At 36.1% G+C, this 15,533-nt stretch overlaps 1 protein-coding gene across 1 annotated transcript; it reads right to left on the bottom strand.

Moving 5' to 3' along the window:
- Positions 1 to 222: 222 nt before the first annotated feature.
- LOC117300378 lies at positions 223 to 3,819 on the bottom strand. Its single transcript, XM_033784153.1, has 5 exons — positions 3,716 to 3,819; positions 2,532 to 2,695; positions 2,152 to 2,211; positions 1,616 to 1,667; positions 223 to 1,021 (listed from the first exon to the last, which is right to left on the bottom strand). Exons 2-5 carry the CDS (start codon positions 2,683 to 2,685, stop codon positions 871 to 873), a joined length of 417 nt encoding a protein of 138 aa, XP_033640044.1. The 5' UTR covers positions 2,686 to 2,695; positions 3,716 to 3,819; the 3' UTR covers positions 223 to 870.
- Between the last annotated feature and the right edge of the window lie 11,714 nt (positions 3,820 to 15,533).

Below are 15,533 nucleotides of genomic sequence, written 5' to 3'. Positions count from 1 at the left end.
AAAAGGTATATTGATTACTATTTAGAAAATTGGTTGCTATGGGTATAGACAGTTGGTTGATATGGGTATCGTGCAATGCTTGCACGGCATTCTTGTAAAATTAAGACATATCATGTGATGCACTGTAAACTAATCATAAGGCAGAATACAAGTATGGGGTTTTATAATACATTTAGTTCTTCCCAAGCTTCATTTGTAAATCATTCTTCGGCGACATTTTCTTTTATTTCCAAAGGAACTTCCAACCTCTACATTCTATTGTCTTATAAATAAATAAAGATTATTTAACTTTCTAAACAAGAGTCTGAAAATGTTTTATCAACAGAATTATAAAATACAAGTTTGTATTTATCTATAAGAGGTTCGAACACTCAAAAGTATTATCAAAAAATGCAAGAGAATTATTTGTATCACAAAGAATAAAGAAAGAGAAAACAACAATGGATGTTTGACTGAGAAGATTGTGTGGTATTTTGTGTGAATGTTCAAGATACATTTCAGAAAATCATAATGTAAAATTTTACCAATAAAACAGTATGAGGTGGTGACTGATAGGCACTGAAATGGCCCCTCTAACACCTGGGTCAGAGAGGCGCGCAACAGTGGCGCCGAACCAAGGAGTGACTCTAGGTTGGACCGATTACATTTTAGATTCAGACAGGCGAACTTAACATAACATTTTCATGTAAACATGCTCGGTTCATGACAATAAAGACGTTGGAAACCAAGGCGCTCCAGAGTCGTTTCAAACGACTGCAACATTTTGACTTCTAGCACTTCCAGCCGGTCCTAACTGTTTCAGACGTCATTTTTTTCATGTAGTTGACTCAGAATTAGAAATGAGTAGTGAGGAGATAGTTAAATGGGTCTCTAGGAGATAACCTGTAGGGTCTGAGAGAGATTTCTAAGACGTGAGATGAGTTCCTCTTTCTGACGCAGCAGATGTTCCTCCATGGCATGCGCCTCTTGAAGCAACTTATCAACTCTGGTTGGGCAGAACAACTCAAACTGCTCACTCTCTCTTTGGTTAGGAACAATAAGAAGAATAATTCAGTGTTAAATGGGAAATCTATATGGACTCCTTCAGTGCATACTTTAGATTGTAGATGGTTGAAAATGACACTTTTGGAACACATAAACTATATCGTACATGTATGACCTTGGCACTAAAAGAGTTTTTGAAAAAAAAACACCCAACAGTGCATCTCCAATTTTGAAAATGGCAAAGTTTAAGATCTACACTATAGAAATGGAACCCAGCAAGCTATGAATGTACGTTATATCCTTCCTTGGGATTGCGCGTATTATTTTCATGTGAGTATCATGCCAAGCATTGTGTAATGCAAGTAAAAGAACCCAGTGCACTTATTGCTAAAAGAGAAGGGGTTCGCCCCGGTGTTCCTGATTTGAATAGCAGCATATTGTGCCACAGCACCTTGTTAATCATACATGGAGCTATGTAGGTCTCATAATTGATACGTTGTCCAACACACTACACAGGAAAATACTTTGTGTTAAAGCACCTTGAGCAGCACTGAGTGACCGTTATGCGCGCTATATAAGAAGCCACTACATGTATATTATGATAAAATCCATATCAATGTTTTCTACTTACACCATCGTTTGTTCCCATTCCAGACATGCAGTCTTCATCTCTTGGCCAATTGCTAGTCATAAACCAAATAAAAACATTTGTTGAATATGCATCTCGCACAAAAGAGAAAACTTGTTTTCCCTTAAAAATCTCACACCTGCGATTTATCTTGGTAAGAGGTATTCATTTTAAGTGTCAATCAGTTGTTTTGGGCATTTTGGGATCACTCTCTAAATCAGGCCTAGAAGTTCACTTCGAAAGGGCAAGGTCATCGTCATTTTGCAAAGGGCACTTCCAATGGAATTTCTTAAAGTCAAAGGGAAACTTTTGAAGGAGCACCAAGCTAGGCCAAGACCAGGCACAAGACCTGACCAAGGCCAAGACCAGGCCTCTGTGGCCTGCATGTTATTCTTTGTTATTCTTTCTTGACTTGCAGAGTAATATTCTTCAGTAGAGGATTGGATCTCTGATCATTGAGCTTTCAAACTGAAACTGCTTTTTGTTTCTGCATCAGTCGCACTTAATCATTAAATCATAGAATCGTTATTGGTACTCACCTTTTAAAGAACTCCCCATGTGTTTGTCTGTCAGTCCAACATGGCATGGTGTGTTGTCCTCTGAGAACAAAATTGAAGTTATTTTGACTTGTTAATATTTTCTATTTTGTGTGTGTCGGTTGTTTTTTATTGTTGGTAATAGTAATACATAGGACGTGGTCTCTCCTTTTTTGTTTAGTTATTATTGATCCATTACATTCTATTTCAAAAATCTTACTAAAAGTGCATAAGATACAATCAACAACTTAAAATCAACATTCAAAAACAATTGTATGCCCGAAAAACCAAAGGTATAAATTCCCTTCAAGAAGATATCTTAGTGCTTTGTGAATTCGAGACTTGTCTGTAAACCTCAACAAGTTATTTATCAGCCCATTTACCTTTTAAGCCGAAACTGAAGGTGCCTTGTGGGTCGGCCTTCTGTTCAATGGAATGGTTGAATATTTGTGGGTCGTTTCCTCCAGAAGTTGATGCTGTGACTGAACTTTCCTCATCAATGGTTGAGCTTTCCATGACTATTGATGACTCCATCATCTCATTCAGTCTGGAAATAGTTAATAACATGAAAAAGCTCAGATCAAAAAAAGATTGCAAATTTTGAGAGTTAAAATTAGGTCAAGGAGCTAGGTTTGGGAGAAAGTTCACATGACCAAAGGGCTTGTTGCTCAAAATGTTAACTTGCCCAGAACTGTTTTTGAAAACACCAAATGGTTTAACATGCATACTGTTTTTTACTTGAATTAAGTACAAAGACATACAGCATAATAAGAGAAGATTTACCATTTTTGTCTTTATTATTGGAATACATTGTTTTTAAATCTGTTTATCATGCTCAAAATCAACATTTGAACTTAATTTGTGTTTGTTTTTGTTCAAAATGTGACACTGCACTGCAAGGTTTTGTTATTCAATTAAAAAAACACAAGACCACCAGACTTGTTCAGTCATGAGTTTACACTAGTTACAGGCCCGACAATAAAATAAACAAAAGTATTTTGTCCAGCAGAGGAGGAGGCCCCACATTTACAGGATACAACAGGCCTCAAATTTTACACTGGACCACACACTTTACACCACACATGCCTGAGGCCAGTGGTTTTAGTGTTAAATAATAGCAATAATATTTAACCAGAACAAGAAGTGATAATTTTGATTTTTGATCTGATAAACACCTTTAATTTAAATTCTATATTATTGAGTAATGACATATCGCATCCCAGGCCAAAGGGCATACGGGCAACTATACTCTGAATGATTCAGAGAGTTGGCTACAACAATACAAAAGTTGGACTTTCTATTCCAAGCAAGCTGGTAAAGTTTTAATACGGAGACGAAAAAGCCATCTGATCTGATTCTGACTATCTATAATAATAAAAACACTAGAGAGACAGGTACTCCCAGAACTATTTCGGTTTCGTCCGGCTATCGTCTCTCGTTACACGGGAGAGGATAGCCGGACGAAACCGAAATATTTCTAGGAGTAAGAGACATGCACGTAGCCCATTTTCCCCCAACATTATTTGTTTAAAATCATATAAAATCTGATTCTTTTAATTGTACTTACATGATCGTCTGTTGTAGAAGGTCTTCGTTTTCCTGGCAATCACTTTCAAATCCACACACGAAAACAGTTTATGCAGCTGGTTTGTGTAGTTTTTTTTTTCACACACTGCTGGGTTTTTCTTTTTCCAAAGCGCCCTCTATCAAGCTCCAAAACTTTTTTTTTATGACGTCATTTGACTGAAAAGGAAGGGGAGGTCCGGGTTGGGGGGGGGGGGGGGGTTCCAATAATTAGAATTACCAGTTGCCACTGTTGTGCTTTTTTCATCAGGGAAATCTATTTTTCGAAATCGATTAAAACATTATTCCTTATAAAGGCAGTTGACACTATCGGTTATTACTCAAAATAAATTGTTAAAAGAACTTACTCGGTAACGAGCATAGTAATAGTATAGATAGTAGATGTGGGTGGGGGAGGTTTTAGCTGCACTCATTTCAATTCGAACATTCTCTTTTCGCAAAATTTGATTCTAGACTGTCACCCGGCTGTATTATGTTATTAGTATTTTCAAAACATGATTATTGGGCGGCCAGTTTCCTCATAAAGTACGGCCAATCCAATATCATGACAAGAAACGCCCCAGAAAATTCCAAGCAAGTTACTGAAACGAAAGCGCACTACTAATGGGATATCATATAGCCATCCATGCTCAATTAGTACACAACACTCTCCTGGTTACCAAACGACTTACTTGCTACTAATTTTCAAATTAGCAGGAAACCAGTCAACCAGCAAAGAGCAACGTTGTTTTGATGTAGTTATTAATAGTTCAGCATGTGACTACGAAGATTTTTGCATAACGCATTCTGAATTAGCCAATCAGTAGATGGTTTTTCAGTACTGTTGACCAATGGCAAGCCCTAAAACGGGTCCCCTAAAATTTTAGCAGACGACTTTCCTTGTGGGTTGTAAAGGGGTCGGTATCCCTTCGCACCAAGAAAAACAGGTTTATTTTTTTAGACTTCAAAATAAAAAAAAATAAAAAACCTAAAATGTATACTCCTTAAATCATATTGAGAATACTTTACAAGCATTCTATAAGTTTTATTGGACAAAAGGTGAAATTTGAAGAAATTTTAAGTGACTGCGGAAGCATATACATCCAGTGAACCGCCCCTTGGAAGCAAAAAGCAAAAGGGACCTGTTGCGCTTTTTCAGTATCAGTGAAATTTTAATGCAGAGCCGACTTAATTTGAAATTCATGAGAAAAAAATCTCACAAATTTCCTTGTCTCAGGCCAAATTAGGGCATAATGTGTTGTTTTATTCTTTAATTGACCGGGAAACGTTTGCTGATGGAGCTGGTGTCTTTTCATCTCAGCAGAGGACAATTATCTGCGGGAAAATTTCACCTGGAAGTGAGGGGAGTATTTTCTCACGGAACCAGCTAACCGTGAAATGTTATATGGACGCGCCGTGCAGGCTCAAAGTAACACGGCGGACAATTTCGGTGAGTTTTGAAAGCAAGTTGTAAACTGATGTGAGTGAATTACAAAAATGCCGAGAGAAACAGGATGAATGGGGTATGTATGTATATTTGTACTATAGTAAATACCAAGGCATTATTACTTCCTGACTTTTGAGAATTAATTTTAAAACTACATCATCATGATCATGTAAACGTGCCTGTGTTGTGGTAATTCGGCTCAAAAAATTATAGCCTTCTTCAATATTCACCCCAAAAAGATGTGCATTTTTAAGCAATTCAATCTGTGTCAGTGTTATGACATCAAGCATTAGTCGTCTAGACATGTAAATAGCTTAAGTTAATCCGATTAAACAAAACTTTAGTGCAGTAGTAAAAGGCTCACTACAATGGAAATTGTATAACTTTAACTATTGTGCGAAACACCTGCCTAGTTGACACTGAGTTCACGACCCATGTGTGAATGCGTCTCTTCAACTTCAACAAAAGTGTTGATTGGAAACTTTACATTCGCAACAGGCTGGAGAATTTCAAAGACCGGAAAGAGACACTATAAATAATCCGCCTCCTTGTTGTTCCTCTTAACATTCGCTTCAATATTCACCGGATTGAGTGGAAATTCGAATAAACTGAACTGAACTGAATTAAACTGATATATTATGAAAAACAGAGACTTTTAGTTTAAAATGGTCAATGCGAGAAGAAATGGTGCAAACATCCAAAACAAACATCAACAAGTACAGAACATCAAACATTACAGAACCAAAACAAACAACATACATAAAACTTGCTCAATAACTTAACAAAATAAATAGGTTTGAAATTAATGGTAAATACCTTAAATATCATAAGTTTTTACAACAATTAGTATAACATTTAGTGTAATTTGGTTTTTTTTTTAGCATAGGAGTGACAGACCTAGATGGATAAAGTGAAACTGTTTGAGTGAATGGAAATATGCATGAGTTGAATAACAATCTTGGAGTACACTTGTGTGGAAAGATTCTCATTATTCTGTGTGTTAATTGTTTCTGTTGTCACATTGAGGATTGGTTTAAATCCCTATCCTCTGTAATGGCTGATATAGGACAAGTGAATGTGTTGTGGTAACACTCACTGTAAGATTTTGTACTCTTTGTCTTGTCTCTTATTTCCTGTTGGCCTTTTTGAGGAACCCTTAATCCTCATAAATAGTATTGGTCAATACTAACCATCTCCACATTATGTTGTCATGTTTAAAAACTTTGTGGTCTCCCAGAAGATGTGTTTACTAACAGCAGGTAGCCTGCATGGAGTAACACAAAAACAATTCAATTGAATGTATTATTTTGGTTTGTGGTAAAATCAGACCAACTGGGTAGATTATATTCTTTTGAGAACTTGTACTGCTTTTATGCTTTTTATTCTATTCAACTAAGTTGAAATAAGGTCTAGAAATTTAATCTCACTTGTGTTAGGATTCTGTTAAACTGGATATGGATATTAAGTGTGTCTTATCTCTTCTGCCTATATTGGCTCATCTGAGGAATTCTTAATTATTCATAACTAGTCAATACAAATAATATCCTCTTATTTAGATCTGTTGTGGTGTTGACAAACTGTTATGTGATGTGTTTACAAATAAGTAATGTCTGTCGTAGAGAAATCTCACTTGTGTTAGGGTTTTGGGGAATCATGATTCATGAGTTGTACGTTTTAATCTTTAGGGTGCTCAGAATTCATGGTTGATGAGTTATAGGTTTTAATCTTTGCATCAATTGTCTGATCAATCTCTTCCTGCCTAATTGGCTCAGCTGAGGAATCCCCAATCCTCATAATAGGTAAAAACAAATAATATCCTCTTAATTAGAGCTGTTGGTGTTTAATAACTTTGTGATCAGGTTTGTATGATCATACAGATATCTTAGGCTTGTGTTAGGGTTCTGAGCAATCATGGGTCATTAGTTGTAAGTTTTTATTTTTGTATGAAGTCTATCTGATCTCTTCATGCTATTGGCTCATCTGAGGAATCCTTAATCCTCATATATTGGTCAATACAAATAATCTCTCAATATACAGGGCTGCTGTCATGTTACACACACGTTGTGGCATCCCTAGATTAATCAATAGGTTAATCTTTAACAATTAAATTGAAATTAGTAAGGTCATGAGATAATAATCTCACTTGTGTTAGGGTTCTGGGAAATCGTTGTTGATGAGTTGATAAGTTTTAATATTGGTATTTATCTGATCTCTTCCTGCTTATACTGGGCTATCTGAGGAATTCCTAATCCTCATTAATGGTCAAAACAACTAATCTCCTCTTAATAATGGAGCTGTTGTCAACAACTTTGTGGTCTCCCTAGAAGATGTGTTTACAAATTAATTAGTAATGTCACAGAGATATAAGGTTTACAAGTGTTAGGGCTGATAAATCATGGTTGATGAGTTGTATAGGTTTTGATCCCTGTGTCATGTGCATGCTGATCTCTCCCCCTATGGGCTCATCTAAGGAATTCCTAATCCTCACATCTGCATCAGGGTTAAAAGGTCACATTCTTAATACACCCTTTAAGATAACTAATTGGACCCATCCATGTTTTAAGACATATGGATCATCTATGTTTAAGGCCAACATGTGTACTTTTAATTAAGGCTTATGGACCCATATTTACTATGTAAAGGTCTTAAGTTCTTGTAAAGTTAAGTTCATTTTGTTTCTTTTCTGTTTTCTTGGACTGTTTTGGTTTAAAAATGTTTATTGCACATCTTGTTTAAAACATAAAAGTTGTGGTGACATTTTAATTGGTTTTACCCTTCTCTCTTATCTGTCACACTTTCTTTGGTTACCTGGGATTTCATATCCTCAGTGCTGTTGTTAGATTACCTTGGTCAGAGGAATTCTTAGTCCTCAATGTTGGCAAATGTCCTAGCATCCTCATACCGTGCTCTTAGAAGTTCACAAGGCCCACCTGATTGTCAGTGTGGATCCGAACCCCAGTTCATTCTCAATAACTAAACAATTTTTGTTTTAATCGTGATAGTTATGACTGGAATTGGAAAATTAACTTGGTGTTAGTTTTCAACCTTGTGTTTATTTCGATTGGCTTATTTTGAGGAATTCTAGTCCTCAGTGTTTCAGCCAATCATGAACCATTTCCCCAAAAGGAGGCAACTTTTTATACCATCCCTTGTGCCATCATTGGCAGGGTATACATTTGGTAATTGCCAAAGATCAATATCCTCAATCCTCAATTGGTATAAAAGATGCTGTAAAAAAAATGGAAGGATGTGAGTGAGTGTTTAAAATGATAGATGAATTGATGGATGAAAGTGATGATGGAGGACTTACAACTTTAAAAAACTAATCAATTGTAAACAATAATGTAGGTTTAAAATTTAAAAAAATCGTGCAACAATCTTGAAACATTAAAACAACTAGAACAAAAACACTGCAGTCAAACATGTACAAATAAACAGACCATTCAAAGCACCATTTCTTATAGGGACTGAGACTTCTTCGATTCAAACATTTTCAAGGACTACTTCATCATTTGACATGTCTTCATAATTAACCATGCCAAGGCAGTTAAAGACTTCAAGATACTTTCTCAGGAGTTGGAAATCCAATAAGCCACCTCCGAGATGTATTGAATGTGCTACACACTGACAATAACTGCCAATATTTTTTGGAACATTGTGAATCAACAATATTGTATGGTATGCAGGATTGTTTAAAACAACAATAAAATTGGGTACCCCTGCCCATGCAAGAACAATGTCTGCTGATTTTGGACTCTAAAATAAGGTGATAAGGTATTTTCATAATAACTTGAGTATTAGTTATTTGATGAAAACCAGTACTTTATAATTGTACCAAAAGATAAATGAATTTAAATATATAGTTAATTTAATATATGGCCAACTCATTGAAGTGAAAGAGACATTCTTTAAAACTCATTCAAGGCAAGAGCTTTCCTATGGACACAAAAAAGTGACAACTTTTGATATAATGAAATTGATGAAAAGCCTCAAATTGTCAACATTATTGTGACAGCATGCTGACAATGTTACAGTGAAAAGTCAGGATCAATGGAAAGTCTATATGAACTGAACAATGAACATACTACAGACATTCTTTACAATCGGATCACCTGAGGAGGAAAACAACAAGTTTATCAAGATGTGCAAGCAAATGAAATGTGTCTATGGAAAAATGTCTATGGAAACGTCTTTGGAAAAAATGTGTCTATGGAAATGTCTGTGGAAAGTCAACACATGTCATGTTTTCAACCGTGGGAGGAATCATCGAGCTTACCAAGAGTGCTGTTGTGCCAGCATATGGCAAAATATTACAGTGGAAAATGTTTCCGTGGATTGAGAATTAATAAACCAACAAAATTACAGTGAAAAATGTTTCTGCAGATTGACAATGAATGGACAAAGAAGTCAGGAAAAACATTATCACTGACTTGTGCCAAGAGCAAGAAACAATAAACTTTAAGGAGAGAACAGTGAATAACACAAAACAACACACAGTGCAACATTCCCTAACAATGGACACTCAGTCAAACAAAACAAAACAAAACAAAACATGTCAACATTATTAAAATATCGCAATTCAATTTTAATTAATTGTTTAATTAACTTAGTCAAGTATTATAACCAATCTTAAAGGAAGGATGAAGAATGAAGTGATTGAAATAGTGTTGGGGTATATTGGTTACCTTCCAATACCAAGTGTTTGAGCACTGTTGAAAAAAAGGGTCGCTAGCCCTCTTACTTTTGACTCATACGTGGGTCACCCTACTTTCCCCCTAACTTTCTTCTGTTCTGGTGGGTCATCTAGGCCCTATCCCATTTTCTTGTGTTTCAACTGGTGGCCATCTCACATTCTTCTCTATGGTCCATCCGACTCACTTTCTTCTCCATATAACTGGTAGTAATCTTGATCAACTTTGAACTGGTGGACTGTTGCATAATGTGGAATTTGCCTATAAGGACCCATCTTTACTATGTATTAAGGCCTATGTAATATGGACCAATCTTTGAAGACATATGGATTTATCTTTTTTTGTACTAATTGTTTTTGTATTTAATACTATGGACCAATTTTTAAAGAATACGTACCCATAAAGACTAAGAAGATTTTTTACTATGTTTTAAGTCCTATGGACTCAACTTTTAAGGCATATGGACCAATCTCACATTCTTTGCTTCAACTTCAACAGTGATGGGCCATTTCGCTCACTTTCTTCTCCATATTATAGTCAACTTGATCAACTTTGAACTGGTGGACCATGGTGCATATGTGGAATTGACCTTAAGGACCCATCTTTGCTTTGTATTCAGGCCTACTACTGTAGGATATGCACCCATCTTTACGGCCTACTGTATATAAAGACCCATCTTTGAAGACATATGGACCCATCTTCTTTTGTATTAAATACTATGGACCCATTTTTAAGGAATATGGACCCATAAAGACTTAATACATAGTAAAGATTCTTTACTGTATTAAGTCATATGGACCCATCTTTTAAGGCATATGGAACAATCTCACATTCTTCGCTTCAAGAATGGGCCATTTCACTCACTTTCTTCTCCCTAACTGGTAGTCAACTTTATCAACTTTGAACTGGTGGACTGGTGCATATGTGGAATTGGCTTAGGACCCATCTTTAATGTATTAAGGCATACTGCATATAGACCCATCTCTGAAGGTCTATAGTAAGACCCATCTTTGGAGACATATGGACCCATCTTCTTTTGTATTAAATACTATATGGACCCATTTTTAAGGAATATGGACCCATAAAGACTTAATACATAGTAAAGATTCTTTACTATGTTTAAGTCCTATGGACCCATCTTTTAAGGCATATGGGCCAATCTCACATTCTTCGCTTCAAGTGATGGGCCATTGCTCATTTTCTTCTTCTCCATAACTGGAAGTCAACTTAGGCCGTGTCCGAAACGACGACTTCGGCTACAGCTACGTCTAGATCAGCGCGTCTACTAGTGTTGAAGAATAGGCAGACGCGCGCGATCTAGCCGTAGCTGTAGCCGAAGTCGCCGTTTCGGACACGGCCTTAATCAACTTTCAGTGTACTGGTTTAATGTGGAATTGGCCTAAGGACCCATCTTTACTATGTATTAAAAGGCCTACAGTAATAGACCCATCTTTGTAGACCCATGGACCCATCTTTTTTGTACTGAATACTATGGACCCATCTTTTAAGGCATAATGTGCCCATCTTAGTACCATTTGTTAAGTCTTATATGGACCCATTTTGGAAGGCCTGTGGACCCTTCTCTACTAAAAAAAATGGGTTAAGGCCTGTAGATCTTTTTATGCCTATGGACCTGTATCTTTGCCTGTATTAATTAAGGCATATAGAACCATTTTTCGAGGTCTAAGGGGCCTCCTTGTATATGGACCCACCTGTACTATGTTTTAAGACAATTATTATGTAAATATCTTTTAAGGCCTATTGACTCATCTTTTACTTGTATTAAGGCCTGTCGACCAATCTTTTAAGGCTTATATGGACCCATATTTACTATGTACTAAGGCCTATAATAAGGACCCATCTTCTAAGGCCTTTTGACCCATCTTTACCTATCAGTGGGGGGACGGTTGAAAATTAAGGCATTATGGACCCATTTTTGAAGTTCTATTTTTTTAGTATGTGTATAAGGCCTATATAGACCCATCTTTACTAAATATTAAGACCTATATGGACCCATCTTTTAGGCAAATGGTCCCATCTTAGTACTATTTATTAAGCCTTATATGGACCCATTGGGTCCTGTGGACCCTTCTCTACTATTAGTTAAGGCCTATAGATCTTTGAAGACCTATGGACCTGTATCTTTACCTGTATTAAGGCATATGGAACCATTTTTCAAGGCCTAAGGTTTTAAGGCATATTATGTTACTATATTTTAAGGCCTATTGACTCATCTTTTACTTGTATTAAGGCCTGTCAACCAATCTTTTTAGGCCTTTTGACCCATCTTTACCTGTAAAATTAAGGCATATGGACCCATTTTTAAAGGCCATATGGACCCATCTTTACTATGTATATAGGGCCTATATAGACTCATCTTTACTAAAGATTAAGGCCAACATGGACCCATCTTTTAAGGCCTATGGACCCATCTTTTACTTGTATTTAGGCCTATAAAAGACCCATATTTTAAGGCATATGGACCCCGTCTTTACTATGTATTAAGGCCTATATGGACCCATCTTTTAAGACATGGACCCATTTTTACTTGTATTAAGACCTATGGACCCATTTGTAATTGGACCTATTTCTATAGGCATACACTACGGACCCATCCTTACTATGTATTAAGGCCTATATAGACCCATCTTTCAGGGCCTATTAACCCATTCTTACTTGTACTAAAGCCTGGACCTATTTCTATAGGCATACACTATGGACCCATCTTCACTGTGTATTAAGGCCTATATGGACCCATCTTTCGGGGCCTATTAACCCATTCTTACTTGTATTAAGGCCTGGACCTATTTTTTTATGGGCAAACACTATGGACCCATCTTCACTGTGTATTGAGGCCTATATGGACCCATCTTTCAGGGCCTATTAACCCATTTTTACTTGTATTAAGGCCTATGGACCTATTTTTTAAAAGGCATATGGACCCATCTTTACTATGTATTGAGGCCTATAATGGACCCATCTTCTAAGGCATGTGGACCCATCTTTACTATGCTTCCTACTAGGCAATTTTTTTAATCGTCATTTTTTATCGCAATTTTTTATGTTTAGTGTACTTATAGGCCTATAGGCCTGGTTTTAAAACCATACAAGTTGTGGTGGCATTTTAATTGGTTTTACCATTTTGTCTTATCTGTCACTTTCTTAGGCTCCCTTGGGATTTCTTATCCTCAGTTTTGTTGGTGGGTAGGGCCTATACATTAGATTTGATTTCATAAAATGTTTTAGTGGAGACATGGTTGAGTAAGTCAACATCATTGTTGTCTTCATGTTGCCTTCCTTATAGAGGAATTCTTGATCCTCAATGTTGGCAAATGTCTTAAGATTCACATACTTTACTCTACTTTTGTTTACCTTAAAGGGTAAGGCAACTTTTAATACAGTTCACAGTAGGCCTAACGTACATAATGGTTGAAACTCATGGAGCTATTTTTATAACAAATCTCAGCCTTCTGTCTTCTGATGGCTCAAATGAAAACTTCTTAATTCTCAGTGTTGGCCGAAACTCCAACTTCTCCAACTGTTGTAGCGTCCGTTTAATCTTGATCGTCCATTTGTAACCATGGTAATAGTATTAGTGAATTAACTTGGTGCTAGTTGCCCAAGTTCTTGCTTTCCATTGGCTTATTTTGAGGAATTCTTAGTCCTCAGTGATTGAGCCAATCACAAATTTCTTATTCATAAAAAAGTCCCACTTTGTATACCCTTGTGCTAAAGGCAGGATACACTTTTGGTTAATGCCAAAGACCATCCTTACCTGGTGTAAAAATCACTATACAAGTGATTTTGAAAGGATGTGAGTGAATGTGAATGTTTAAAATGATTGATTAAATGCTGAGTGATAGTGATGATAGGGGACTTAGGCTACCACTTTTAGAAACTCAATAATGGTAAAATGTAGGTTAAAAATAAAAAACATCTCTTTATCTCGTAACAATCATCAAACATCAACAACTTGAACAAAAACATTGCAGTCATACATACCTACAAGTAAACATACCATTCAAACACAACTTCTTAGAGACTGAGACTTCTTTAATTTGAACATTTTCGAGGACTACTTCTCTAATTGACAGCGTCTTAGCTAGCCTGCCAAGACTTCAGGATATTTTCTTAGGAAATGGAAATCCGAGTAAGACACTTTCGAGATTTATTGGATGCAGCACTGCACACTAACAATAGTGACAGGGATTGTGCCAAATTCTTTGGAACATGTGAATCTACAATTGTACACAGGATTGTTTGAAACATTATGGTTTTCTATGCCTATAAACAATATATGTCTGACGATTTTGGACCCTAAAAACAATGTAATACTGTGCATTCATAATTAATTGAGTATGAGTGATCTGATTTATTCTTGCCTTTCAAACAAATATCAGTACTAATTTTTTGTCATTGTTTTAAAATTATGAATATGTATGGATTAAATTAAATCTGTTTTCAAAACCCTTTTGAGGCAAGATGCTTTCCAGGGGGAAAAGTAATTTTTAGTATAATATAATTACATTTTAAGGATAAATAGCCTCAAGTTGTCAAGATTTATGCCAGCAACTGACATTGTTACAGTCAAAAGTCATGATCACTTATGGAAAGTCTATGTGAACAGAACAAACTTAAGGTAGTTTTGACAAGTGACAAACGAGGACAAACCATCATCAAGTTTTTCAAGATATGTGCCAGCAAAGAAAATGTGTCTGTGGAAAATTTTGTCTATGGAAATGTCTATGGAAAAAAGAAGGATCCGTGTTGAAAGTCAACACATGTACTCATCTGCTTCATGAAAAACTGGATCACAAAGGAGGAAAGTGTATCATCAGTGCTGTTGTGCCAGCACATGACAATATCACAATGGAAAATGTTCAGTGGATTGACAATAAATGAACAAAGAAGTCAGGATAAACATTTTCACTGACTTGTGCCAAGGGCAAGAACCAATAAACTTTAGGGAGAGAACAGTGACTGTTACTAAACAACACAATGCAACATTCCCAAACAATGGACACTCAGTCAAACAAAACAAAACATGTATTACATAATTAAAAATACAACAGTTACATATTAATTTAACAACTTAGGCCTAATCAATAACTATAACCAATTCAGAAGGATGGATGATAAATGAAGTGATAGAAATAGTGTGAAATCTTGTACCCAAGTGTTTTCAAAACACTGCTGATAGTAATGGGGCCATCCCTTACTTTCTCCTCTTACCCCCATCCCACAAACACACAAACCCACACTTTTTTCTCTTCTGGTGGGATCATCTGTCTGAGACTCTTCTCTTTAACTTATTGGGTCATTTTGCTCACTTTCTTTTCCATTAACTGGTGATCATCTTGATCAACTTTGAACAGGTGCAAATTGTCCCTCCCTTCAGCCATCTTGTTGTATGTGGAACTGGCTTATGTTTGAACACAACCATCTCCATTGAACCATTTATAAACTACATTACTTGTTCAACTTCTTAAGTTCTTAACAACTTTGATATGAAAATGGTACTTTCACAGCCTGTCATCCCAGAGTGAAAGTACAATGAATGAGTAGGAAGTGGTAAATTAAGATTAACAATTAATTTGGCAAACATAATTAGGTTAAAGAAATTGAATACAGGACAAAAAAAAATACATACACAAAACAATAATGACACAGCAAAAATACATTCA

This window comes from Asterias rubens, chromosome 15 (genome assembly GCF_902459465.1).
Source record: "Asterias rubens chromosome 15, eAstRub1.3, whole genome shotgun sequence".
Taxonomy (NCBI): domain Eukaryota; kingdom Metazoa; phylum Echinodermata; class Asteroidea; order Forcipulatida; family Asteriidae; genus Asterias; species Asterias rubens.
The sequence above is the reverse complement of the archived record's forward strand: the minus strand, read 5'-3'. Positions and strand labels throughout refer to the sequence as shown.

Bases quoted from the DNA above. Each gene is read 5' to 3' on its own strand.
- LOC117300378 (XM_033784153.1), bottom strand. From the start codon at position 2,685: ATGATGGAGTCATCAATAGTCATGGAAAGCTCAACCATTGATGAGGAA. The intron at 2,212-2,531 runs GTAAATGGGCTG...TTTTGTTCTCAG, and splicing joins CTTCAGTTTCGGCTTAAAAG to AGGACAACACACCATGCCAT. The intron at 1,668-2,151 runs GTGAGTACCAAT...GTTTATGACTAG, and splicing joins CATGGGGAGTTCTTTAAAAG to CAATTGGCCAAGAGATGAAG.